Raw genomic sequence first — 27,789 nt, forward strand, 5'->3', positions numbered from 1 at the left:
AAAGTACTCATGGACGGAGGCAGCGGCCTCAACATCCTCTACGCCAACACTCTGGAGCTCCTGGAGCTCGACCGATCGCGGCTCCGAGGCGGTTCCGCGCCCTTCCACGGCGTCGTGCCAGGAAAGCGCACGCGACCCCTCGGACGCATCAACTTACCCGTCTGTTTCGGCACTCCCTCCAACTACCGCAAGGAGGTCCTCACCTTCGAGGTGGTGGAATTCAAGGGGGCTTACCACGCCATCTTGGGGCGCCCGTGCTACGCCAAGTTCATGGCGATCCCCAACTACACCTACCTCAAGCTCAAGATGCCAGGCCCCAACGGCGTCATCACCATCGAGTCCACGTACGAACATGCATACGACTGCGATGTCGAGTGCATCAAGTACGCCGAGGCCATCGTGGAGGCCGAGACCCTCATCGCCGATCTCGTCCAGCTTGGTGGCGAGGTTCCCGACGCCAAGCGGCGCGCCGGGGCCTTCGAGCCCGCGGAGGCTGTCAAGCACGTCCCCGTCGACCCCGCCGTCCCCGACGGCCGAGGACTGAAGATCAGCGCCACCCTCGACAGCAAATAGGAGGCCGTGCTCGTCGACTTTCTCCGTGCGAACGTCGATATGTTCGCATGGAGTCCCTCAGACATGCCAGGCATACCAAGGGAGGTCGCCGAGCACGCCTTAGATATCCGGCCAGGCTCCAGGCCGGCAAAGCAGCGCCTGCGCCGGTTTGACGAGGAGAAGCGCAGGGCCATCGGCGAAGAAGTACAGAAGCTCGTGGCCGCCGGGTTCATCAAGGAAGTATCCCATCCAGAGTGGTTGGCTAACCCTGTACTAGTCAGGAAGAAAAGTGGCAAGTGGAGGATGTGCGTGGACTACACTGGTCTAAATAAAGCATGCCCGAAAGTCCCATTCCCACTACCACGAATTGACCAAATCGTCGACTCCACTGCAGGATGCGAAACCCTCTCCTTCCTTGATGCGTATTCCGGTTACCACCAAATCAAGATGAAAGAGTCCGACCAGCTCGCGACTTCTTTCATCACTCCATTCGGCATGTACTGCTACGTAACCATGCCGTTTGGCCTCAGAAACGCAGGGGCCACTTACCAACGGTGCATGATCCAAGTCTTTGGCGAACATATCGGACGAACCGTTGAGGCCTATGTGGATGACATCGTAGTCAAGTCCAGGAAGGCCAGCGATCTCGTCGGCGACCTGGAGGTTGCCTTCACATGTCTCAGAAAGAAGGACATCAAGCTCAACCCCGAGAAGTGTGTCTTCGGGGTCCCCCGAGGCATGCTCTTAGGATTCATAGTCTCGGAACGTGGGATCGAGGCCAACCCGGAGAAGGTCTCGGCCGTGACCAACATGGGCCCGATCCGAGACCTCAAAGGCGTGCAGAGGGTCATGGGATGCCTTGCGGCCCTAAGCCGCTTCATCTCCCGCCTCGGCGAAAAAGGCCTGCCCCTGTACCGCCTTTTGAGAAAGGCCGAGCGCTTTTCTTGGACCGCCGAGGCCGAGGAAGCCCTCGCCAGGCTCAAAGCACTACTCACCAACCCCCCCGTCCTGGTTCCGCCCGCCGAGGGCGAACACCTCTTGCTCTACGTCGCCGCGACGACCCAAGTGGTCAGCGCGGCCGTAGTCGTCGAGAGGCAGGAGAAGGGACATGCTCTGCCCATCCAGCGACCTGTCTACTTCATCAGCGAAGTGCTCTCCGAGACTAAGACACGTTACCCGCACATCCAGAAGTTAGTTTACGCCATAGTCTTGGCTCGACGCAAGCTGCGTCACTACTTCGAGTCCCACCCGGTGACTATGGTGTCGTCTTTTCCCCTGGGGGAGATAATCCAAAACCGGGAGGCCTCGGGTAGAATAGCCAAATGGGCTGTCGAACTCATGGGGGAGACCTTGTCTTTCGCGCCTCGGAAAGCGATCAAATCACAGGTCCTGGCCGACTTTGTAGCCGAGTGGACCGACACACAGCTGCCACCCGTTCAAATCCAATCAGAATGCTGGACCATGTACTTCGACGGGTCTCTGATGAAGACTGGGGCCGGCGCGGGCCTGCTCCTGGTCTCGCCCCTCGGAATACACATGCGCTACATGATCCGGCTTCACTTCGCCGCCTCCAACAATGTCGCCGAATACGAGGCCCTCGTCAACGGCCTGCAAATCGCCATCGAACTTGGAGTACGACGTCTCGACGTACGGGGTGATTCGCAGCTCGTCGTCGATCAGGTGATGAAAGAGTCAAGCTGCCACGACCCCAAAATGAAGGCGTACTGCGCGATGGTACGTCGTCTGGAGAACAAGTTCGACGGTCTCGAACTCAACCACGTTGCACGAAAGTTCAACGAGGCCGCGGACGAACTGGCAAAGATGGCGTCGGCACGGACCCCGGCCCCTCCGAACGTCTTCGCTAGAGACCTCCACAAGCCGTCCGTCGACTACGCCTCGGCGACGGAAGAGGACCCATCGGCCGAGCCCACCGCAGGGCTCGAGGCCCCCTCTGCCGTCGAGACCCCGCCAGCCGAGCCCGAGGCGATGGCGATTGACGAAGAGCCTCCCAAGACCGACCAAGGAACGGACTGGCGAGTCCCTTTCCTTGATCGCCTCGTCCGAGGAGAGCTTCCTGCTGACAGAACCGAAGCCCGACGGCTTGCGCGTCGCGCCAAGACTTACGTCCTCTACAACGGCGAGTTATATAGGCGCAGCCCGTCTGGTATTCTCCAACGATGCATCACCACCGAGGCTGGCCAATCCCTACTTCAGGACTTACACGCGGGAGTCTGCGGGCACCACGCGGTGCCTCGGACGCTCGTAGGTAACGCCTTCCGCCAAGGTTTCTATTGGCCAACAGCGGTGGCCGACGCCACGAAGCTAGTACGCACCTGCGAGGGATGCCAGTACTATGCTCGACAGACGCACCTCCCAGCCCAAGCCCTCCAAACCATCCCCATCACATGGCCATTCGCTGTGTGGGGACTGGACATGGTTGGGCCTCTGCAGAAGGCACCCGGGGGCTATACCCATCTGCTGGTAGCTATCGACAAATTCTCTAAATGGATCGAGGCTCGTCCGATCGCTCAGATCAAATCCGAGCAAGCGGTGCTGTTCTTTACGGATATCATCCACAGGTTCGGGGTTCCTAACACCATCATCACTGACAATGGGACACAATTCACCGGGCGCAAGTTCCTAACGTTTTGCGACGACCACCACGTCCGGGTGGCCTGGGCGGCCGTAGGGCACCCAAGGACGAATGGCCAAGTAGAGCGTGCCAACGGCATGATCCTACGAGGCCTTAAGCCAAGAATATTCGACCAGTTGAAGAAGTTTGGCAAGAAATGGCTTGCCGAACTCCCGTCAGTCATCTGGAGCCTAAGAAATACCCCGAGCCGAGCCACGAGATTCACACCGTTCTTCCTGGTCTATGGAGCCGAGGCCATCCTCCCCACTGACTTAGAATACGGCTCCCCGAGGCTACAGGCGTACAACGAGCAAAGCAACCGCACTGCCCGCGAAGACGCCCTCGACCAACTGGAGGAAGCCCGCGACGTCGCGCTACTACACTCAGCCAGGTATCAGCAAGCCCTACGACGCTACCAAGCCCGGCGCGTCCAAAGCCGGGACCTGAAGGTGGGCGACCTAGTGCTGAGACTGAGGCAGAGCAACAAGGGCCGCCACAAGCTGACCCCACCCTGGGAGGGGCCGTATATCGTCGCTCAAGTGCTGAAGCCCGGGACCTACAAGTTAGCCAACGAGAAGGGCGAAATCTTCACCAACGCTTGGAACATAGAACAGCTACGTCGTTTCTACCCTTAAATTTCCAAACGTTGTTTACATTGTTTCTCGAAATAAATAAAGAAGCGTTCTTTAATTGTTATAATCTTTCGAGGAACCCCCTTATAGACAAATCGGCTGTATAGAACCCAAGGACCGAAAGATCGTCTCAAGGGCGAAAAGGCCGGCCGAGTCGTGAGAACGGCCTATGCCTCTGGGCTACGGCAGCTCCCTCACCACCGTTTCGCCCAAAGGACAGCTTAGGTTCCGAGGAAGTTCTTTGCAGAGAGGTTATCTATCGATAGGGGCTCGACGTCACTATAACGCAATAAGGGAGACTCAGCTCTGCCTCTGCAAAGTCGAGCCTCCCTCGGGGGCTAAAAAGGGGGAACCCCCCTAAGTCCCGGACACCATTTCTCAACCGTTTTTCCGAAAATTTCCACACCAAACTCTCTCGCGCTCCGACGGGACCTTCGCAAGAAACCCAAAGACCAAAAGCCTGTCTAGAGGCCAAAGGGCCGGCTGAGTCGTGAGAACGGCCTACGCCTCTGGGCTACGGCAGCTCCCTCACCGCCCTTCGCCGAAGGACGGCTTAGGTTCCGAGGGATTTCTTCGCGATCGGGACAGAGGGCACGAACTTAGAAATAGAATGGAAAACGGTTAAGAAGCACACATACGCAAATACTTTAAGGGCCTCGACGGCCACAAAAAAACGTCACGATTCGGCAACTAACTCGATCCGGTTACATGGCCCCTTTTGGCCCAGGTCAAAGCTCAAGGATCGGCGGCTGGCGCGGGAGGAACCACCTCTTCTTCGAACAGCTTGGCCAACGCGGTGCCAGGTGCCTCGGCCGCCTCCAACAGCCTCACGACCTCTGCATCAGCCTCCTCGTCATCTTCTGGCAACACGTAGCCGTCGCTGACAGCCTCGAGGTTGATGGCGTAGTGCGAGGAGACGACGGCCAGGGCGCGCTTGACACCCGTGTGCAACGCCCCTCGGAGTCTCTCGCGGACGTGGCCGCTCAACGCGATGAGGCGGCTCCCAAGGGAGCTAGCTGATTGGACCTCCTCGACGTCCAGAGCCTCGCAGGCAGACCGGACAGCGCTGCGCAGCGCCTCGTGCTCCCGGACCTCGACATCCAGCGCTGCTTGCGCCGCGACGGAGGCCTCAGCCGCCTGGGAGGCCTCTTTCTCCAGATCTACGTCGCAACAAGGGGTCAGGAGTCAAGCGCGAACCAGGACAAAAAGAGCAAATGGAACGAGGAACATGGTTCAGCAGAACTTACCCTCGGCCTTGCCCTTCCAGGCTGAGACCTCGACCCGAGAGGCCTCGGCCGCCTTGGTAGCCTCCGCCAGGGCGACTTTTGTCGCCTGATGCTCGCTCTGCTCCGCACCCAGCTGCCCGGCTGTAGCCTTCGCAGAGGCCGTCGCTTCTTGGGCCCGAAGCCTGAAGGAGTCTCGCTCCTCCTCCAGTTCCTTGATCTTGGCCACCAGAGGGGCGGACTGCTCCTTAGCCATGGCCAACTCTGCCTGAATGTCGGCACAACGAAGGCGGAGGTCCTCCACTTCCGCACTCCGCGCCGACAATAGTCCCTGGGCATCGGCAAGCAAGCCCTTCTGGCGCCGGAGCTGGTCCCAGATATCCCTCTCATTTCGCAGGAACACCGATTTCCCAAGGGATCGGGTCTCGAGCTCCTAAGGAGGCAAAACAAAAAACACACGTCAAAACACTGCGAGCGGGCTCGGAGAGAAAACAACGCGGCACGAGAGGGGAAAGTACTCACCCGAGTGACACCAGGCAAGTCCCTTTCCATGACAGTCATCGCTGTCTGCAACGACCGCACGGCCAATCGGCGATACTCCTCGAGGGTATCCCAGCGCCCCCCCTCGGCGACGTCCTCAAGGGCGAACACAGGCTCCCCCTCGGGATCAGCCTGGTCCCGCCAGAAAACACACGGGAAGTTCCACCCACGGGGCTCGGGCCGTAGCGGGACAAGGGCCGAACTCCCCTCGGCAGGATCTGGGACTTGTTGCTCCGCGGTACTGGCCGCCTCGACGTCCGCCGCCTCCTTCCCTCGGGAGGAATCATCAGACGAGATTGTCTGAACCAGGGGCGGCGCCAAAATTTGCCCCGTCTCCACCTCCATCGCCTCGGTCTCGACGGACCCGAGGGCTCTGGCCTCCGCCATCTCTACCTTGATGGCCTCGGCGTCCACCGCCCTGACGTCGGAGGTCTTGGGGGCTCCGGCCTCGCCCTTAGTGGCCTCGGCAATAGCAGACGCCCCAGCCTCCTTCGCGGCCGCCTCGGCCCCCTGTTCCTGGGCAGCCTCCTCCTCCACTCGCTCCGCGGCCGCCTCGGCCCCCTGTTCCTGGGCAGCCGCCTCCTCCGAAACGACCTCACCCGACGCCGCGCCACGTCGCACGCCTGCCTGCGCCTCCGCTGCCTGATGGGCGAAAGAGCTAACGTTCACCTTGAGCGCCTTACGGGGCGCCAAGGGAGGGTCTCCCACCAGAAGCGTCTGGCTGCAAGAAAAGACACTCCCAAGGTCAGCACGCAACCAAGGGGCAAACAAGAAGCGGACTCCGCCAGGAAAGACGCTTACCGCGAACGGGGATGCAACCGCTTCGACACCGTCCGCCTCCTCTGCAACGGCGGCGGTGGTGGCAGCAACGCGGCCTCGGTGTCCACCAGCGCCAGCTGGTCCCCGTCGGACCCCGGCACCTCCTCGACCCTTCGCGGAGATAATGGGGTCGCCCCCACCGTCACCCGCTCAACCTCCACCGTCGAACCCATCGGGCCGACGGCACGCTCCTCCGACACCCGCGCCTCGGGTGTGCCGGCCTCGGCGCCGGGACGGGCCACCACTGGCCCCGGGACACCTCCTCCTTCTCCTAGGGGCGTCAGGCTCCTTGCCGGCGCCCCGGGAACCATCTCCCTGATGTCGGGGAGGTGTTCCAGGCAGGCCGTCCCCACCTCGCACCCACCGCCGTCGCTCGAAGAATCCGACACCGACGGCGAGGGAGACGGCTCCAAAGGGAGACCGTCGAGCCTCTGGCGCCGGCGACGGGCGTCCAGCTTTTCGCGCGCGAGGATCTTCTTCGTGCGCTTCGCCTCCTGGGCATCTTTCTTCTTCTTCTCCTCCTCGGCACGCGCCCTGTTCACGGATCGCCGCCGGGCGTCCTCAGGAACGGGCGGCGGGGAGCCTCGCACGTCTCTTATCCCCTGTGAGAGCGACGAAGTAAGACAACAGACCAAAAAGGCGAAAAACAAGAAGGACACGAAAGCCTCGACAACATCCAACTTACCAGCGAGACATACCCCCGCGACGGGCGCATCGGGAACGGCATCAAGTCATCGAGCCTCGGCTTCCCGTCTACCGCCTCCCTCACCCGACGCAGGGTCTCGTCATCGGTAAGGGCGAAGGCGGACATCTTGATACCGGCGACCGGGTCGCTCGGCGTCATCTCGAACAGCCGCCGTCGCCGGGCCATTAGCGGCAACACCCTCCGGCGGTGAAAGGCCGCCACGACCACGGCCGCCGAAAGGCCGCAGTCACGCAGCTTCCCCAAGGCCCTCAAGAGCGGTTCCAGCCTAGGCTGGTCGACCTTGATGACGCCGTACCCCCATTTCTCCGGTTGACTCTCTACAACCCGCCCGGTATAAGGGGGAAGTCCTCCGCCGTCGTTGCGGAGGTAGAACCAGCCGTCATACCAACGACGGTTGGACGTTGATAGCTGGGCCGGGATGTAGAGGGACTGCCGGTCTTGGCGCACGTGGAGGGTGCAGCCGCCGGCCCTCTGCGCCTTCCGAGCCCCCCTCGTTCCCCCCGGCTTGGAGGTGAACGTCGCTCGAAACAAATGGAGCCACAACTCCCAGTGGGGAGCGATCCCTAGATACCCCTCGCAGACAGCGACGAAGATGGCCGCCTGCGCGATGGAGTTGGGGCTGAAATTGTGCAGCTCCACGCCATAGTAGTGCGGGAGTGCCCGCATGAAGCTATCCGCCGGCGACCCGAAGCCTCGCTCGTGGAAGACGACGAAGCTCACCACGTAACCGTCGCGCGGCCTCGGCTCCGACTCGTCCCCCGGAGCAATCCACTCCGGCTCGTCGGGGTCGGTGATCGGGCGAAGAAGACCGGCCTCCACGAGCGACTGCAGCTTCTCCTCGGTGACGTCGGACCGCTCCCAGGGATCCGCCGGGAGGATGACGGGACCACCAGCCATTGCGCGGCGGAGGACGCTGCTACAGCGGTAATCTCTCTCCCTCTCTCTTTCGATCTCTCGCCCTCGCACTTCTCTTCCCCGGCGCTCTATGCTCTCAGCGACGGCACGGAGGTAGCAAAGGCGAACGCGGAAAAGGTAAGGAGGGAGAGGGCGAGGCTGTTTGCGTATTTATGCAGGGACGAATCGAAACCACCGGGCGACGAAATCGGGGAAGTTTCCCCCAGGAAATCCGGCGCGGTTATCCAGATCCGGTCTTACCGCCCACTCCCTCCTCATTAATTGCGCGTGCAGTTACGTCCCGTCGACTGACGCCACGTCACGCCCAACCGCAGCAGCTGCAGGCGCCGTCCCACCTCCCCGAAAAAGCTGCCTCAAAAGGCGCGCCTGCCGTTGCTAACCGCAGGGAGAGAGGTAACCCCCACCCGATTCCTTTCAGGCAAAGGGACCAGGCACCGAGCCCGTTACGGTCCAGGGGTTCGAAGGCTGGGCCCTCAGGGGTTTCGACAGCCGCCCCAGGACAACAGAGTCAGGGGCAACTACGGGCGAGCCTATGCGAGGCCGAGGCCCAAGCAAGCGAAACGCTTGGGATGCCCTGTGTCGTGTCCGAGACCGGCAGGGAAGTCTCCGAATGGGATCCCACCGTAGGGAGGCACCGAGCCACCGAGGCCCAGCGAACGGCCTCGGCACCCACTAGAGAAACCCTCCGGTACTCTTGGAGCGCGTCTCCGGGCCGCTAGCCGACCCCCAGCGAACGGGGTACGGGCCTCCACTCGGACTTACCCGATAACAGCTCACCGGAAATGCCGTCGCTCGCGCCCACCGAGGGTAGCGTGGCATCTTCCACCCCTCCTTCCGAGCGAAAAGGAAGCGCGAGGGTCGAACAAAAAGTCAGGAGAATCCCTGACGGCCCTCTCGCTCCGCGCAGAGGCTAAGGGACTCTTCCTGCAAAACGTTGCCGAGTCCCAGCGACCTGGGCTCGCACGCGAGGGGACTCGGCAACACAAACCCTCCTTCCGAGCGAAAAGGAAGCGCGAGGGTCGAACAAAAAGTCAGGAGAATCCCTGACGGCCCTCTTGCTCCGTGCAGAGGCTAAGGGACTCTTCCTGCGACACATTGCCGAATCCCAGCGACTTGGGCTCGCACACGAGGGGGCTCGGCAATACAAACCCTCCTTCCAAGCGAAAAGGAAGCGCGAGGGTCGTTCAAAAAGCCGGAAGAACTCCTGACGGCCCTCTTGCTCCGTGCAGAGGCTAGGGAGCTCCTTCTGCAAAAAGACGCCGAGACCCCACGACCTAAGCTCGCACCCGAGGGGGGCTCGGCAGTCAGACCCTCACACGCGAGGGGCGAACCAAAAGCCAGGGGACCTCTGACCGCTCTCTCGCTCCGCGCGAGAGACTCGGGGGCCCTCCTGCAACTTTGCCGAGACCCAGCAGCTCAGGCTCGCACATGAGTGGGCTCGGCAAACAGCCCCCCCCCGTCCGAGCGAAAAGGACGGGCGGGGGACGGGCAAAAAAGACGGGAGGACCCCTGACCGCCCTCTCGCTCCGTGCGGAGGCTCGGGGGCTCTTCCTGCACCCAAGATAAAGACAAGCGACCCAAGCCCGTTACGGTCCAGGGGTTCGAAGGCTGGGCCCCCAGGGGTTTCGACAGCCGCCCCAGGACAACAGAGTCAGGGGCGACTACGGGCGAGCCTATGCGAGGCCGAGGCCCAAGCAAGCGAGACGCTTGGGATGCCCTGTGTCGTGTCCGAGACCGGCAGGGAAGTCTCCGAATGGGATCCCACCGTAGGGAGGCACCGAGCCACCGAGGCCCAGCGAACGGCCTCGGCACCCACTAGAGAAACCCTCCGGTACTCTTGGAGCGCGTCTCAGGACCGCTAGCCGACCCCCAGCGAACGGGGTACGGGCCTCCACTCGGACTTACCCGATAACAGCTCACCGGAAATGCCGTCGCTCGCGCCCACCGAGGGTAGCGTGGCATCTTCCACCCCTCCTTCCGAGCGAAAAGGAAGCGCGAGGGTCGAACAAAAAGTCAGGAGAATCCCTGACGGCCCTCTTGCTCCGCACAGAGGCTAAGGGACTCTTCCTGCGACACTTTGCCGAGACCCAGCGGCTCAGACTCGCACACGAGGGGTCTCGGCAAAACAAACCCTCCTTCCGAGCGAAAAGGAAGCGCGAGGGTCGAATAAAAAGTCGGGTGAACCCCTGACGGCCCTCGCTCCAGGCGGAGGCTAAGGGGCTCTTCCCGCAGCATCGTCGAGGCCCTGCGATCCGAACTCGCACCCACGGGCCCGGCAAACACAATGTAACTCCCCACTCGAAAGAGAGAAAAGCCCCTGGAGAAGTGAAATCACTCCTCCAGGGCCTCGGGGGCTACACCCGGCGGGTGCGCTCGTGCGCACCCACCGAAACCCCCCGAAAACAAAACAACATCCCGACAGGAACTATCAAGAGCCAATTCTCGTCAGAACCTCAGGGGGAGTGCCTCCACTCCCCCCAAGGCTCGGGGGCTACTGTCGGATACCGTGAGAAGGGGTACCCTAAGCAAAATCCAAAAAACGACTGCTTAGACTTCGTAAAGATCGAAACCAGCTAAACGCTGTTGGCCTCGGCCGATTCTCCGACTCGCCCGAGGCTCCAAGGGCCTCGGCCGACTCTCCGACTCGCCCGAGGCCCATCGCCGCAGGCCTCGGCCGATTCTCCGATTCGCCCGAGGCCCCCTCGCTACCGACCCCGAGCGATTCCCCGCCAAAGGCCACGGCCGGGCCACCGACCCTCCGTCTCGCGCAAGGCAGGCTCGGCAGCACTCCGCCGCCTCTTCCTTCTCCCGTCCCTCTGACAAAACGTCGTGTCACATCAGCTCAGCCGACTGTTGCCCCTGACGACAACCGCACGCCCGGCACAGTACAGCAGAATGGCCGATGGGACAGGAGGCAGGACTGGGCAGGGGTTACCCGCCACTGTACTAACCACCGTGACGCCCATGCCTCACTATGCTGCCAACTCCTGCACCGAGGACAATGCAGCGTGGGGAGCCACATCTGGGCTACTGTAGCCTCGGAATCAGTACCCAAGGCCAATAACTCCCCCCAAGAACCTCGACAGTTTGCTTCACGGGCTCGGCAGCCTGAGGGTCCATGACCACCGAGCCCCCCGCGATGGCTCGGCCTCGGCATAGCCGCCGCCCCCTACGGCGTCATTACACGGCAACCCGCACGTCGCCCGCCATGTCCTGCATCAAGCCGTACTGGAGCCCCACGACGCACAAGACCGAGTACGACCAGCATGTCACTTCCGCACGTCCTATCGAGGCGCTCAACCACTCCGACAAATCACACGGCGGCGCAGTGCAGCGACGTGGCAGATCAGACGTCCGTCACGTCAGCACCCTGCCATCCATGACGGGACTGCGCAAGGGTTACCGGCTACTGTGCTGCCTAAACTCCTGCACCAAGGACGGACACGACGTGGGGAGTCAGAACCGGGTTCCTGTGACCTCGGGGCCAGCGAACCAACCGCTCCGCCCCGCTCGAGACCCCCAATGAGCCTCGGATTCCGCCTCGCCCGAGACTCCCGGTAGGGCCTCGGGCGAACTGGCCATGCTCCGCCTCGCCCGAGGCTGGGCTCGTCCCGCAATCTCGTCACCTCCACCTCAAGAGTCACTCTGGCAGGCTATCGCATCCAATTAATGCACCCAGCTGCCCGCACTACGAAAGTCACGATCGGCAGCATGCCGCAACAGGACAACGGTCAAATCGCCTTTTTACCATCCCTTACTGACGATACAGGGCACCGTATCCTGTAGACGCGTGTTCGGCACTGTTCCGCCCAAATCAACTATCGGCGATGGCCGCCCAGACCTCACATTGCCACCCGCTAAAGGCCTCGGCACAGCAGGCCTCGGCACAGTGGGTCTTGGCCTCAGCGCGACAGGTCTCGACACAGCCTACTACAGCAGCCACCAGGCCTCGGCATTTCACCAAGTCAACAAAAGTACAAGAGCGCAGCATGTCGTCAGCCTTGAAGACCATACCGACTAGACATCGACTGGAACTCCCACGACGCCATACTGCTTCAGGGAGCGGAATACGTCAGCAAATAGTAGCCTTCTCATGTACCTCTCGCTTCCTCCTTGTAACTATAAAAGGAGGTAGCCAGGGCCATTTCTGGGGGGCAGCAGGACAAACACACCGATAGAATCACGCACTTCCACGCTGCTTGGGAGCAACGTCCCAAGCAGTTCGCACCACCCTCGCCGAGACCTGGGGCTAGCTCCCTCTCTCACTCAGCTTGTAACCCCCTACCACGAGCACTCCGGTGCAAGGAATACAAGATCAATCTCTCAGACTGGACGTAGGGCCTCGACTGCCCGAACCAGTATAAACCTTGTGTCTCTTTGCATCACCATCCGAGATTAGGGACACGCAGTACAAATTCACTCGTTGGTTGAGGGACCCCCGGTTCCAAAACACCGACAAAATCCTTCATCACATTTCTTGTCAAACTTACCCAATCTTGTGCCTTTCTTTAAGATATATCATTTGCAACCAAAGACCTAAAATATGCAATGTTGGGCTTTCTACCATTCAAGAGCTCATATGATGTCTTTTCTTTCAATTGGTGACAATAAAGGCGGTTGCTACAATAGCAAGCCATATTGATAGCTTTGGCCCAAAAAGATTAACTCACATTGTACTCACTAAGCATAGACCTTGCCATATCAATGAGTGTTCTATTCTTTCTCTCAACAAGGCCATTTGATTGAGGTGTGTACTTGGCCGAGAATTGATGTCTAATTCCAAATTCATCACACAACTCATCAATTCTAGTATTCTTGAACTCACTACCATTGTCACTTCTAACTCTCTTGATGGTTGTTTCAAACTCATTGTGAATGCCCTTGACAAATGATTTGAATGTTGCAAACATATCACTTTTGTCCACTAGAAAGAATACCCATGTGTATCTAGTGTAATCATCCACTATCACAAAGCCATATTTGTTTCCACTGATACTAGTGTATTGTGTTGGCCCAAATAAATCCATGTGCAATAACTCAAAGGCTTTACTAGTGCTCATCATTCTTTTCTTAGGATGGGTGTTTCCAACTTGTTTGCTGGCTTGACAAGAGCTACAAAGCTTATCCTTTTCAAATACAATATCTTTCAAGCCTTTAACTAAGTCATGCTTAACCAATCTATTCAATTGTTTTATTCCAACATGATCAAGCCTTCTATGCCATAATCAACCTATGCTAGACTTAGTGAACAAGCATGTAGATAATCTAGCTTCACTAGCATTGAAATCAACCAAATATAGATTCTCATATCTAAAACCTTTGAAGATCAAGTTAGAGCCATCTACACTTATGATTTCTACATCATCTACCCCAAATATGTATTTGAATCCAAGATCACACAATTGTGCCACGGATAGCAAATTGAAGTTCAAGCTCTCTACTAGCAACACATTGGATATGCTCATGTCATTTGATATTGCAACCTTACCAAGCCCTTTGACCTTGCCTTTGCCATTGTCACCAAATGTGATACTATCATAACCATCATTGCCATTGGTGTTGATTGAGTTGAACATTCTTGCATCACCGGTCATGTGTTGAGTGCACCCACTATCAAGAATCCAATGCCTTCCTTCAGCTTTGTAATTGACCTACAAAAAAAGATTAATTCTTTTTAGGTACCCAAACTTGCTTGGGTCCTTGAAGGTTAGTCACTAAGCTCTTTGGTACCCAAATGGCTTTCTTCTTTGAGCCCATCCATGGTTTACCAATGAACTCAGCCTTCACACCATTTATACCCTTAGTAAGCATATAGCATGAATCAAGCTTAATGGAGGATACATTAGCATTTTTGCTCTTATTTTTGCATTCTTGCTCTTTATGGCCCACTTGCTTGCAACTAGTGCAAAACCGATCATTGTTCTTCATAAAACTAGTCTTGTGAGGAGCAAAGACCGCTTTGCCTTTCTTGAGGGTATAGCCCAATCCCTCTTTATAGAGAGAAGCTCTTTGGCTACCCAAGCACATAAGCAAGCGATCCTCACCACCATAAGCCTTAGCTAAGGTGTGAGTGAGCTTAGTGACCTCCTTCTTGAGGTTCTCATTCTCAACCACTAGTGAGGTATCACAAGTGAGACCATCACTACTAGATAAGGTAGAAGTGGAAGTGCTACAAGAAGGGTTAGTAGGAGCAACAATGATAGGCATATATAGTGATTCATCAGTTATGTCACAAGTTAAACCTACATTGCAAGTTTCAACATGCTTCTTTTTATTTTGTTCATTAAGCAAAGTGGAATGAGCCTTTTCAAGCTTTTTGTGAGCCTTACCAAGCTTCTCATGGGCTTCCTCTAGCTTCTCATGAGTTGCTTTGAGCTCATTAAGGGCTTGCTTAAGGGCTTTTACCTCCTTATTCAAGCTCTTGCATTCCCTTCTCTTAATGTCAAAGTGTTCTTTAGCATCTTCTAGCATGTCAAATAATTCATCCTTAGTAGGTTCATCATTATCACTATCACTATCATTTTCATTTTCATGTTCATTATCATCATCATATTCTTCATCACTTTCATCATCACAAGATTGTACCTTAGTGGCCTTAGCCATGAAGCATGATGAAGATTCGAAGAGAGAAGGCTTCTCATTAATAGCAATGCTTGCAAGAACCTTCTTCTTGGTGGTCTTGTTATCATCACTATCATTATCATCATCACTTGAGGAAGCATCACTATCCCAAGTGACTACATATGAACCTCCCTTCTTCTTCTTGAAGGCCATCTTGTCATTCTTCTCTTTCTTTTCCTTCTTGTCCTTCTTCTTGTCCTTCTTGTTGTCATCATCATTGTCACTATTGTATGGGCATTGAGCGACAAGATGATCTTTGCTTCCATACTTGAAGCACCTTCTTGACTCTTCTTTATTCTTGGATGAAGACTTCTTTCTTCTAGCACAATAGCCCTTCTTCACCATGAACTTGCCAAATCTCTTAACAAATAGAGCCATCTTCTCATCATCATCATCATCCCATGATTCATCTTCTTCACTTGATGTTTCTTGCTTTGCTTTGCCCTTAGATGATGTGGCTTTGAATGCCACGCTCTTCTTCTTCTCATCCTTTTTCTCATCTTTCTTCTCCTTCTTTTCTTCCTTCTCATCATCATCTCTATAAGTATCATCGGTCATTATATCTCCCAACACTTGGTTTGGTGTCATGGTGTCCAAACCACTTCTCACTAGAATAGTGACCAATGTACCAAATCTTGAGGGTAAGCATCTCAAGAACTTGTGGGAGAAGTCCTTATCCTTCACTTCTTCTCCATGTGCTTTGAGATCATTGATAAGCACTTGAAGCCTATGGAACATCTCCGGCACATTCTCATCATCCTTCATCTTGAAGCTTGCAAACTTTTCTTTGAGAATGTAAGCCTTTGCACCCTTCACGGCTTGAGTGCCCTCAAATGACTCTTCCAACTTCTTCCATGCCTCATGAGCCATCTTAATATTTTTGACTTGCTCAAATGTTCTTTCATCAATTGCATCATGAATAGCACTTAGAGCAATGCCATTGTTTTGGAGAAGTGCTTCTTCGGCCGCGGTGGGATTCTCCGGATCTTCAATCTCAATTTTTATTTCTACCACCTTCCAAACCTTCCTATTGATTAACTTGATATAAGTTATCATCTTGGCCTTCTAATAGGGATAGTTGGAGCCATCAAATTGGGGTGGCTTCTTTGTGTTGTTGATTTGAGCCATTTTTACACTGAAGGTTGTTAAGCCTCAAATCACGGTGACCTCGGCTCTGATACCACTTGAAAGGTCCTAATGGCTAGAGGGGGGTGAATAGCCTAATAAAAATTTCTACAACAACATTTAACAAAAGGTTAGACAATTATGAGGCGAAGCAAGTGTTGCGCTAGCCTACTTAAAATGCAAGCCACCTACCATAATTCTAGTTTAGATAGTATCGATTCACACAAGAGCTATGACACTACCCTATGTTAGTGTGCTCTCAAAGTCTAACTAAAGAGCCACACCAACCAACCAACCAAGCTCTCACAACTAGCTACACTAAAGAGCTTGTCATCTAGTTTGCGGTAATGTAAAGAGAGTGATCAAGAGGGTTATACCGCCGTGTGGATGAAAGAACCAATCAATCACAAGGATGAATAACAATGAAGACCAATCACCTTGGAATCAATGATGAACACAATGATTTTTACCGAGGTTCACTTGCTTGCTGGCAAGCTAGTCCTCGTTGTGGCGATTCACTCACTTGGTGGTTCACGCGCTAATTGACTTCACACGCCAAACCCTCAATAGGGTGCCGCACAACCAACACAGGATGAGGATCACACAAGCCACGAGTAATTTACTAAAGTACCTTTTGGCTCTCCACCGGGGAAAGGTCAAGAACCCCTCACAATCACCACAATCGGAGCCGGAGACAATCACCACCCTCTGCTCAACGATCCTCGCTGCTCCAAGCCGTCTAGGTGGCGGCAACCACCAAGAGTAACAAGCGAAACCCGTAGCGAAACATGAACACCAAGTGCCTCTAGATGTAAACACTTAAGCAATGCACTTGGATTCACTCCCAATCTCACTATGATGATGAATCAATGATGGAGATGAGTAGGAGGGCTTTGGCTAAGCTCACAAGGTTGCTATGTCAATGAAAATGGCCAAAGGTTATGAAGTACAGCCGATCATGGGGCTTAAATAGAAGCTCCCACGAAATAGAGCTGTTATACCCCTTCACTGGGCATAACGTGGGCTGACCGGACGCTACTCCTTAGCGTCCGGTCGCCCGATGGTGGCCATGTGTCTCCTACGTTCAACAGTGAATGTTTGATCTCAACGGTCGACAAGTTGACCGGATGCTCCGACAGAGCCGACCGGACATTGGACCCTCAGCGTCCAGTCGTTTATAGTAAGGGTCCAAAACGTGTTTTTGCCGACCGGACATGTCCGGTCATGCTTGACCGGACATAGCCCAACGTCCGGTGCTTAACCCTAATCACTATGCCGACCGACAACACGACCGGACGTAGCCCTTCAGCGTCCGGTCGCTGATCGACCCAACGTCCGGTCCTTTGACCGACGCCAGCATCATTGCGACGAACTCCATTTCACCTCTAACTTCTTCACCCTTGCTCAAATGTGCCAACCACCAAGTGTATCACCTTGTGCACATGTGTTAGCATATTTTTCATAAACATTTTCAAGGGTGTTGGTTCTCCACTAGATCCTAAATGCATATGCAATGAGTTAGAGCATCTAGTGGCACTTTGATAACCGCATTCCGATACAAGTTTCACCCCTCTTAATAGTACATCTATCAATCCTAAATGTGATCACACTCTCTAAGTGTCTTGATCACCAAAACAAAATAGCTCTATGGTTTATACCTTTGCCTTGAGCTTTTTGTTTTTCTCTTTCTTCTTTCCAAGTCCAAGCACTTGATCATCACCATGGCATCATCTTCATCATGCTATGATCTTTGTTTGCTTTGCAACTTGGAGTGTGCTACCTATCTTATGATCACTTGATAAACTAGGTTAGCACTTAGGGTTTCATCAATTCACCAAAACCAAACTAGAGCTTTCACCTCCCTCAAGCCATCTAGATCCTTACAGTCGTACATCCAAAATTTACATGACAAAACCACGAATGTCAAACATTTGATTCATCATCATTACTCACATGGTTCACAAGTTTACTACAAACATCATTCAAAGGTAAGCGGAAAAAGCCTCTAATACCAAATTTTTTACCAACAAATATCTCATACTTAGAAAGTACATATTTATTAGACTCGAACACAAGTTTAAAACCATATTAACACAATAAAGAGTGACCAATAACGAGATTCTTCTTAATGCAGGGGCCAGGGGACATGATGCATGGTTTTTTCTAAAGTAAACTTTGGATTGACCGTACTAGCTAACACCATGAACATCAACATGGAGGAACTCTTATTGTCTGATAAGATGAAAATAAGAAAATGTCAACACATATATGAATATTAGCATCTATGTCAACGCACCAATCAGGTGAATAGCAAATTGAAAGAATAGTAGGTAAAGAATTACCAAATCCTGTTGCTCCTCGTTCAGTCTTACTAATAACCATGTTTGCAAACCTTTTTGTTCTGCTTCAATTTGTGTTCCTAGTACTCACTAGCCTAATGACTAGGCTTTCCACAAATATAGCATGTCTTCTTTTTCTTATTGTTTTTCTTCTTAAATGTGTCTGCTGTCTTTTCTTAGAGTTCTTGCTTTTTCTTATGGTTGTGGGAGGTGTGAGGATTTTTCTTTTGGACCACATGGGCGCTAGAACTCCCCAACCTTCTTGCCACGAGCATCTTTTGCTCTCGCTTTCTCCAACATCTAAAGAGCCAATGAAATCAGCAATCCCAAAGTCACGTTTCTTAAGTTTTAGAAAAGTAACAAAATCCGTCAAAGAAGGTCGTAGTTTGGAAATAATGCCTCCTACCACAAACTTGTCTAGCATCACACATCCAAAGTTCTCAAGTTCAAATGCCAATGCTAGTATTTCATAAGCTTGCTCTACTATAGGACAACTCGCTACTGACATCAGAAACCCCAAACTTAGACTCTAGTGCACCCCATATCTCTTCGCCCATAGGCAACCACATATAAGCATCAACAATCCTGTGATCTATCATGCTTATTGTCATCCTATTTGGGCACACAATCTTTCTCTAAGTTATGCGCTCCTACGGGCCAACCTTGTGCAACAAAGAAGCAGTGAATAGATGCCAGCCACAAAACACACTTGGCACCCTACCTCTTGTAATTTGTGCCATAAAAACATTTGGTTTAAGCGCAACAGCAAAACCAATGACCAAAAAATGCCTAACATATTTTTGGATTGTTATTAGATATTTAGGCACATTTTAATCCGAGATATTAGCGACAAGCAGTGTGATCTACTTACATAAAAAATCATGCTAGACATATTGAACAAAAGTAAAAACAATGCAACTAAAAGTGTTGCCGTGGTATACCCTGAAGTGACTAGTGTCGAGGTCACCGGTGGCGGCATTCTCACTAGTCAACATAGTTAGTTGTTGATGGAGTCCTTCACGCTCCATGTAGTGCAGAAAGAATGTCGTGTCATTGTTCCCGTATGCCTTGTACTAGAACATCATCAGGAATAGTAATTCTCCCTCACTGTGTACTAGATCGCCAGGAAGTGCATCGTGTATTGGAAAGAGCGAGCAGTTGCATGGAGACACGCTCCATAAAACCTGATCACTCGCCATCCGTATAGGTTTCGCAATGGATGTTGTTTCCGGAGGCACAATGGATGTCGGCTCCGTAGGCTTGCTCTCCCAAATCATCGTGTGCGCGTAGGAGCTCTGAGACAGGGACGTTAGAAGGTAGCAACAATATGGAACAAATACAAGAGCTCTAGAATGGGGAAATTAGAAAGCGACAACAACAGAGAGAACAAGTGGTGCAAGATGTGTATGTTCATACGAGAGATAAATAGGAGGCTCCTTTCTTATAATGCCAAAACACATAGAAATAAACCTGGACACCATCAACCCTAGCGACATTACCGGTAACGGAGGGTAACCGCAACCATAATGCACAGTAACCAAGCATTGACCAGTAACAATTGCTATGAAGGATTTTGATGAGCCTTAATCGTGCGTCGTCAATTGACCCAAGTGGCAAACACAGCCTATCCCACACCGCATCATGGTGTTGTGGCGGGCTTTACTTGGCTCATGCACGCCCATGGCATAGCTCGGCTCATCGTGTGTGCGTGTATCACGCTTTTTGCCTCTCTCAACTTCAAAATAGGTGCATACAACTATCACCTATTTAAGTTAACCTTTAGTCAAATTTCTATGCGAGACTAAGATTTTATTACGCGTAGCATTTAATATGGACTCTAAGATTTATTTGGTTTTAATTGAATAGAATTAAGCCAAACCCAATTAAAATCCAACAATTTCTTAAAAAGCAACACGATCCATACAGAGGATGCAGGGGTATTACTTTCCACTCAAAGAGGTTGTACCCCATTGAGACGTTAATGAAAATGGGGGTGATTGATTAGCTTTCAAAAAAATGTTTGTAAAAAAAGAGTTATCATCATATTACCTTCCTATTTTGAACAAGGTCATAAGGTCATTTGACCTTCACATTTTTCCAAAAAAAAAAAAGAAAGCACTGTACTATATATGCAAAAATGCCTTGGTGCCCTAGTCACCCAAATATTAACCTGAAGTATTTTGGAATTCATAACTCTCACTCTCTTTGCGTGATGAACTCGTTTCTCCAAAATATTGCTCTTGGCACAATGACTGACACAGCACACGCATGTAATTATTCTTTAGCATTCCTTGGCAAGCAAAAATAGACCGGCAGCATTGTTTAAGGTGAAAGGAAACGGTCTGACTATTGTCAATCTAAAAATAATGGGATCAGCGTCGTTGTTACGGTTGGGTCGTCTGAGAAAGCTCAAGCCTGCACGCTGCGTGAGGAACTGAATCAATTGTGACGACTGACCATTTGCTACTAATCTTTCTTTATAAAAACAAATACTGCTAACACATTTCGTACTACGCCCGCTACGACCACTGCACTTATTATCATCTCAGGAGCGTGATCCGCTGATCTCCTACTGCACCGCGTATAAAATTCGCGCATGCACTTCTTTTTTGCACTTCATAATCGTAGACGTTCCGAGCAGGAGAACCGAGGTCAGCCCAAGCGTCCAGCTCCACTCCGATTCCACCTCGGCACACGGCCAAGCCCTGCACGCCTCGAGCCACTGCGCATTTGTGTGCTACGGCAGATGCGGCAAGCTCCGGCGCCCACCGCACTCGGTGCCACCCGCCGACCGGCAACGCCGCACGACGATGGCGCTGATGCGAGCCCACGCGAGGATCGCGCGCCGGACGGTAGCCAAAAGGCGCCGACGCACACGGTCGTGTTCTTCCCCCCGGTGCTCGGCGGCGCCAAACCACGGCCCGGCCGCGGCCTCGTGCTCGACGAGCAGTGGGCCGTCACGGCCAAGTTCACGGTGGTCACATCGGTTGACATGATCGGAACCTGCGGCGGCCTGCTCTGCCTCCTCGACGTGCGCAGCTGCGCCGTCAGGATCTCCAACCCAGCCACCGGCGCGTCGCTCGCCCTGCCGCCGCCGCCGTGCACGAGCACGAGCACGCGGCGCGACCCGCGCGCGTACTGCCTCGGCTTCGACGCGACCGCTAAGCTGTACAAGATCGTGCACGTCCCACACGACTACAAGATCGCGAGGTCCGGTTCCACGGGGAAGAAGGGGGTGGTGTACGTGCACAGAGTAGGAGACAAGTACTGGAGGCCCGTGCGCGCTCTCAGTTCCGCCGCGTGCTGCCTGGCCGCCGGCGGCGCCGTGTACAGCAACGGCGCAGTGTACTGGCTCACACATTACGAGGTGGCAAGAGCCAGACTCGTCCGTTTTCGTCTGAGCCAAGAGGAGGCCACGCTGGTCGAGCCCCCGCCGTTCGACGTCCACCGGAGGCCGCTCTACTGCCGGCTGCTGGATGCGGACGCGGCGCCGTGCGTGGTCACCAGCGTGAGGCACAACCCGACTTCCGGCGAGCCGTTCGCCGCGTCCAACGACGACATCAACATGTGGCGCCTCGGGGACGACGGCCGGTGGAGCCTCTCTCGCAGGGTGCAGCTGCGCGGCCTGCCGCGGCACGTGCCTGGCCCGCACGCCGTGCGGTCTGCCGTCTTGCTGCTGCAGGGGGAGGACGGAGCGCTGTACGCGCACAGGATCAAGGAGCGCGGAGTGTCGACCATCGAGCACGCCGGGGAGAAGATGCTGGTGGAAGGCAGGGGCGCCGCGAAGGCACTGAGTAACGCAGCTTCACCGTGCGGCCGAGGAGAGGACCGCGCGCGCGTCAAGCAGGAGGTGGTCGCCGCCATCCTGGGCATCGTGGAGCTACCCTTATACCGTGAGCGGCTGAAAAAGGGCCATGGCGAGACGGTTGATCGGAACTTGGAAAAGGCTCGAGCTGATTGCCCGGTAAGCGGCGGCGGACGCTACATCCTCCGCACCTTCGCATACGTTGAGCCCGTGTCGACTGCTCCTTTGGCGAACAAGTCCCTGGGGCTAGGAGCATCAGGTTGGACGCGTGGTGGCTGTGGCTCAAGGAAGCAAGGCGCTAGCAGGTGCACCATGCAACACATGACCGAGAAACACAAGATTAGTTACAACACCAGTTATCATCAAACGGATACCGGCATTTCTTGATACTGTAGAGGAAATAGTTTTACATTGGTCAGGACTCAGGGTTAACCCTGTAATCCGCTTGATTCATGCCTTTCGCTTTGGATTGTACTCTACTTTATATTATCTGATACAAAAGACAATCCAATTCCGGCAACACTCAATTCTCTAGACATACCACTAAGCAGCAAGCGACACCAGCCGCATAAGCACATTTTAGAAGTTTTTCTCCTGCTAATTTTGACGGCAAAATATAACTACACATTACTAATAATTGAATAAAAAAACGCATCGCTATAATAAAAAAACTGGCAGAACATCCACCAGTGAATTTTCAGGGGATGAGAGGGGAGGGGAGGGGGAAAGCAATCAAGAGCTTCACGTAGTACCACTTTGCTCTGTCAAAGAACGCACCGCAAGGACATGGTAGTGGAACACTTCTGTCCAACAGGCTCTTCGTCTGTCAGTTTCAGCACGACTGTCTACTCACTCAAGTTGCATCCACGGATGTAAGGGTGATCATACTTGATATACTTGGTCCAATATGGTCGGTACTTGGTCATTGCTAGCTCCAACCATGGCTTCATGTTCCCATTGTAATGAACCACGGCAGCACTGTCTATCTCTGAACGGTCTATGCTTGGGTTGTATCCTAATCCAAGAACATGCCATGACTTGTCCAGTGGGTGCGTCAACTTGTAGAAGGTCAAGAGGCCAGGCGGAAGTGTCCCAAGCTTCCAAAGAACTCTGTCTTCATTCTAAAACAACAGAACAGAACAGCAGGAGAATTATGTGAGATATGATGAGTTTAAACAAAGAATGTACAGATCTGTCAAAACAGTTTTTTTGTAAATCATGCAACTCAGTAACAAGAGCTGAATTCTCACCATATTTTGCCATTTGTGGTAGATCCCAGTAATATCTTTCTTCTTCCACTCCTTCAGATCAAAAATGTTCATCCCATAAGCCCAGCCACATGCATTTGGATCAAAGTTCCGAGCAATGTGTGGATTTGAAAAATTAAGATACTTGTCAAAGCGGTGGAAACTCTCCCCACAGGTTTCCACAGCACCATTGACCTTTCCGTTAAGATCAACATCCCACAACCCTGTCAAATCTTTCTGCACAACTATGTCATCATCGAGGAAGAGTATCTTATCCAACTTTGGATAGACCTCTGGGAGATAGAACCTCAAGTGGTTCAGCATAGAGAGGTACTTGGGGTTCCGGTACTTTAGGTTTGAAGAACCTGCTGAGAGAGTGGTGGGACGATCAGCTTTGAAATAGTACTCTTTCATGGCAGCAGACTCAAGTTGCCGTAACACAGGACAGTATGATGAGTTCAACCACTTAAATTCGTCCACATTCTCAACATGGATAGTGGCCTTGCCAGGTGGGTTCAGCAGAAACCACATGTTCATGGCTCCAAAGTTTAACTTGTCAGTCACAAGATGGAAAACATGTTTCTCCGGTTCCTGAAAAAGTCATTCCAAACATCAAACGTTAGAAACTACTTAGTGGGGTGCAATTGAATAATTGACTAAAAGCACATGCAAAATACCTTAGCATTCATGATGGTTGAGTTCACAACAACCGAGGCTGCCAAGACATTATCTGAGAAAAGTGCATAGTGATAGAGATTTGGGTTTTCTAAATTTTCACTCCTTGGGAATTTCCGTTCCTCAAGGGGGAGGAGATAGTAATCAATTGTCAAACGCATAGACAAGCAGTGAATGCTGTTTGGAATTGTCTTTGCAGCCAACTGGCTAAGAAATGTACTCTGCTTCTTCAAGCTCCTGACCTGTTCATCTGCTGACTGAAGCATAGCCCTTAGTCTCTGAGTGATTGCCATACAATCATAAACTTCTTCTCTAGCCTTTGATAAAACTTGACCCATTGCTCTGATTTTCTCAGGTGCGCTGCAAAGTAGATGGTTAAAAGGAGCAAAGTAAGAAACAGTTAGGAAAGAAGTGAAGAGATGCACACCTGTGGTGCAGGTCAGCATCAGCAGAAGCCTCTCCAACAGCCCACTGGCTTTCCTTGATTCGGGTCTGCAGTTTTTGATATAGATCGCTCTTGTTCTTTGATTTAGCAAGCGCAGAATAGACACGAGCCATAATAATTTGGTCCCTCATCAGCCTAACTGTGGAGTCTGAATTCTCATTCTCATTCTCTTTTCGCCATATGCTGTATTTTCCAAGCACAGCAGAATCGACAGCTTTTGATCGCTCAATAGCGGCATTCTCCAGCTTAACGCGCGCTTCATCATCTTTATGAACCAAATCCATTGCTCTCTTCTCACGTCTTTTCTCCCTAAGTTTCTACAGTATACAGGCAAGTAAAAAAAGACGTAAGAGTGTATCAACAGAGACCAGAACAAGGCCAAGGCGATTTGTATACAAGGATAGTACTGTTACCCTTCGAGCTACTTTTGCTGCTTTGTCAACTTGATGTTCATCTACAATAAAAAAACAATTTATTTTCAGGCTTACATAAGTAGAGGAGCAATAATAGCTTTTGATATTCATGTTTATTTTAGTACCTGGATCTTTGGGTGATCTATTTGTTGGTACATCATGTTCTGGCAAACTGTTTTCAGCTTTAGCCTTGCCATCAACATCCATGCTCTTCTCAGTGACTAGATCATCAGTTTTCCAAGAGGGGGATGCATGATTCCTAAAAAAATCAAGACTCAATGTGCCTGACTCTTGTTGACTAGCAGTTATAGCATCAAACACCTGAAGAAGAAAAAAAATATCCAAACACAAAGAAATTAAGGGCACAAAAAATATTAATGGCTGTTTCATACACAACCAACATTATGAATACTAGTTTCTGAATTAACACAAACATGCAATAAACAGACTGCAATAGTACAGCCAGTACTCCAGTAGCCAATAAGCTAAATAATGAAGAACATTTTTCCCAAACCAGCAGGAGGACTGCCTGCCATTAAGTTAAGAAGGAGAAAAGATCAAATAAAAGTTTGGACCCTAACAAAAGAAAGAAAAGGGCAAGGGAAACATAAAACAAAATAGAAGAGGAAATGGAAGGACGGCAAATACAGAAAACACACCAAAATAGTGGAACAAGGTTAGTCAAACAGACTAGGCTGGGAATGAGATAACAGACTAGGTTGCTAAGAATGAGATAAAAAAAACAGGTGATTAACGAGGTCTAATTCTATGGTTTATTCACCACATTATGACACGGGCCATCCATTGACATAGTTTGGTGCATAAGCTACACACACATAATTGAAAAGTAGAACACCTGGACTTAGTATTAGTATGATGGAAGAAGTCAGCATCTAAGGCAGTTTAATCTAATGAGCATATGTGAAATGTGAAAATTGAAAGTATTTTTCATTAAGCAATTGAACCCCTTGCAGGGTTGGTCACAAGACGTTCTCACCTCCTTAGGCAAAATAGATTTGAGGTTCTTCATTGCTGCTGCTTCCTGCAAGGCAATTCAAAAGATGAAATGAATTGTCAAAAACTACGCTCATTAAGCAATTGAAACCCTTTCAGGGTTGGTAACTACCTGATCGCCAATCTTGCCCTTGGGATCTGCAGGTAAACAGAACATGTCAATGCTTACCCCTATTTCAGGTAAAACAATGTGCATTCAGATAGTTCATTGTTCTAATTCGCAAAAATATACTCCCTTCGTTCCAAAATGTATGTCGTTTTAGTTTTGTCCTAAGTCAAACATCTCTAACTTTGACCAAGTTCAGATAAAAATATATTAACATCTAGGCCATCAAATAAATAGACTGTCACGACATATTTTATGGTGATTTTAATTAAACTAATTTAATGTTGTAGATTTTGATGTATTTTTCTATAAACTTGGTCAGGGTTAGAGAGCTTTGACTTAGGAGGAAACCAAATCAACATACATTTTGGAACAGAGGGAGTAGTACATTGTTCTTACACCTGACAACCAAATAATGTGGAATCATACACATTGTTTTTCAACGATAATACTACATTTCAGCCAACAATGGTAATGTCATAGATTGTTCAGCATGCTTACGACCAACCATTATACAGTTTCATTATAGTTTTGTTAGCTCACTGTTGTAGCATGCACTTCAATTTCTACAACATTAACCTATCGCTACCCACTTATCATATATACACCAACAACCTAGCAACTGCAACATATAAGGGATAACAATTCCTGTAGTCCAATAATATCTAATAATCCCTGCAATCCCTAGGGTGACTAGGCTCAATTCCTTAGAGCACCATGTTCCACCGACACAGTTGCAGAGGATACTAAATATAAAATCCCTAAACCGCTCCGAAACTACACAGATGATCCCCTTATCCAACTAAGTCGCATCAGACTACGGCTGGAGAGCGCATCAATCCCAAAATCTAGACAAATTCCACCGAGATCCACCCAATCTAGGTGCTCATCGCACAAGGCAACGCAGAATTGAACACCTCGCGTCGACACAAACAACAGGGGCTCTGAAGGAGGGGATGCAAACCGGACCGGAGGCTACGTGGACGTGGCCGCGACCGCCATTGCTCACGACGAAGAAGAGCGAAGGCGCGACCACGAAGAGGAACACGAGGACCACCACGGGGGGCAGCGCGGCGGAGCCGGAGGCGGCGCGCCTCCCTCCTCCGCCCCCGCCTGAGGTGGAGTAGGGGAGCCGCTGCTTAGGGGTCGGCATCTCCGGCGCGGCGATGCCAGTGCTGATCCGGATCCGGATCCCAACCGATCCGATCCGCCGGCGGCGGGGGCCTCGCCGTCGCCGGAGGGCAGTGTGCGTGCGCTTCGCTTCCTTGGGGGAGTGGGGATCGGTGCGTGAAGTGTGATGAGAGGGGGACGAGGAGGGAGGAACGTAACGAAAAGCACCCGATGCTCGCTCAATCCCCGGGCCCGGGCCTGGAGTGTGGCTCGTGGGGTTTAGAGGGCTTCGGGCTGGACGCTGCTTCTAAACTTAAAGCCCATTAAATGCCCGCTAGAAAAGAATGGGCCGACGTATTGCGCTCCAAGGGCTGTAGAGTGTAGAGTCGTGGGATTGCACTGCACGTTTAGAATCTCCCACTTTCAGAAGTTTCGCTTTAAAACTCGTCGATCAAAGAGAAAAGCATATACTTTCTCCAAGAAAATGAAGATCATGCAACTCTTTTTGCACTAAAAAGTTACAGGTCTGGTATTCTCCTGTCTCGCCGCTTTCATCCATCAGTTAATCGTCAGATTTGGTCATAGAAAATCATAGCCGATGAGAACAGATGATATGACAGTCTAGTAGGAATATACTAAATACAAAATCGCATACAGACAAGCCTGCTTATTCGCTGATTAAACTAAAACGATAAATAGAATATGCAAAGTCAATTATTACTTCGTCGTTTATTCTTAACAAAGACATAAAGAGTCTTTGTTTCTCTCTTTCCTTCAATCCTTCCTCCTCCTCGGGACATACCCTTGGGATCTGCAGGTAAACAGAACATGTCAATGCTTACCCCTATTTCAGGTAAAACAATGTGCATT

The 27,789-nt window shown here is 52.0% G+C and overlaps 3 protein-coding genes across 3 annotated transcripts; 1 reads left to right on the plus strand and 2 right to left on the minus strand.

The window, feature by feature from the left end:
* Window positions 1-4,197: 4,197 nt before the first annotated feature.
* On the minus strand, window positions 4,198-5,295 carry LOC136544272 (uncharacterized). The gene is made up of 2 exons (XM_066536490.1): window positions 5,064-5,295; window positions 4,198-4,976 (listed from the first exon to the last, which is right to left on the minus strand). Exons 1-2 carry the CDS (start codon window positions 5,293-5,295, stop codon window positions 4,552-4,554), a joined length of 657 nt encoding a protein of 218 aa, XP_066392587.1. The 3' UTR covers window positions 4,198-4,551.
* A 15,555-nt stretch (window positions 5,296-20,850) lies between these two features.
* On the plus strand, window positions 20,851-22,313 carry LOC136544273 (uncharacterized). The gene is made up of 2 exons (XM_066536491.1): window positions 20,851-22,068; window positions 22,305-22,313. Exons 1-2 carry the CDS (start codon window positions 20,851-20,853, stop codon window positions 22,311-22,313), a joined length of 1,227 nt encoding a protein of 408 aa, XP_066392588.1.
* On the minus strand, window positions 22,250-27,133 carry LOC136542181 (polygalacturonate 4-alpha-galacturonosyltransferase-like). Its single transcript, XM_066534501.1, has 9 exons — window positions 26,779-27,133; window positions 25,816-25,841; window positions 25,687-25,731; window positions 24,815-25,010; window positions 24,690-24,730; window positions 24,259-24,593; window positions 23,834-24,191; window positions 23,160-23,747; window positions 22,250-23,030 (listed from the first exon to the last, which is right to left on the minus strand). Exons 1-9 carry the CDS (start codon window positions 26,960-26,962, stop codon window positions 22,755-22,757), a joined length of 2,049 nt encoding a protein of 682 aa, XP_066390598.1. The 5' UTR covers window positions 26,963-27,133; the 3' UTR covers window positions 22,250-22,754.
* Between the last annotated feature and the right edge of the window lie 656 nt (window positions 27,134-27,789).

Source organism: Miscanthus floridulus, chromosome 3 (genome assembly GCF_019320115.1).
Source record: "Miscanthus floridulus cultivar M001 chromosome 3, ASM1932011v1, whole genome shotgun sequence".
In the NCBI taxonomy this organism is placed as follows: domain Eukaryota; kingdom Viridiplantae; phylum Streptophyta; class Magnoliopsida; order Poales; family Poaceae; genus Miscanthus; species Miscanthus floridulus.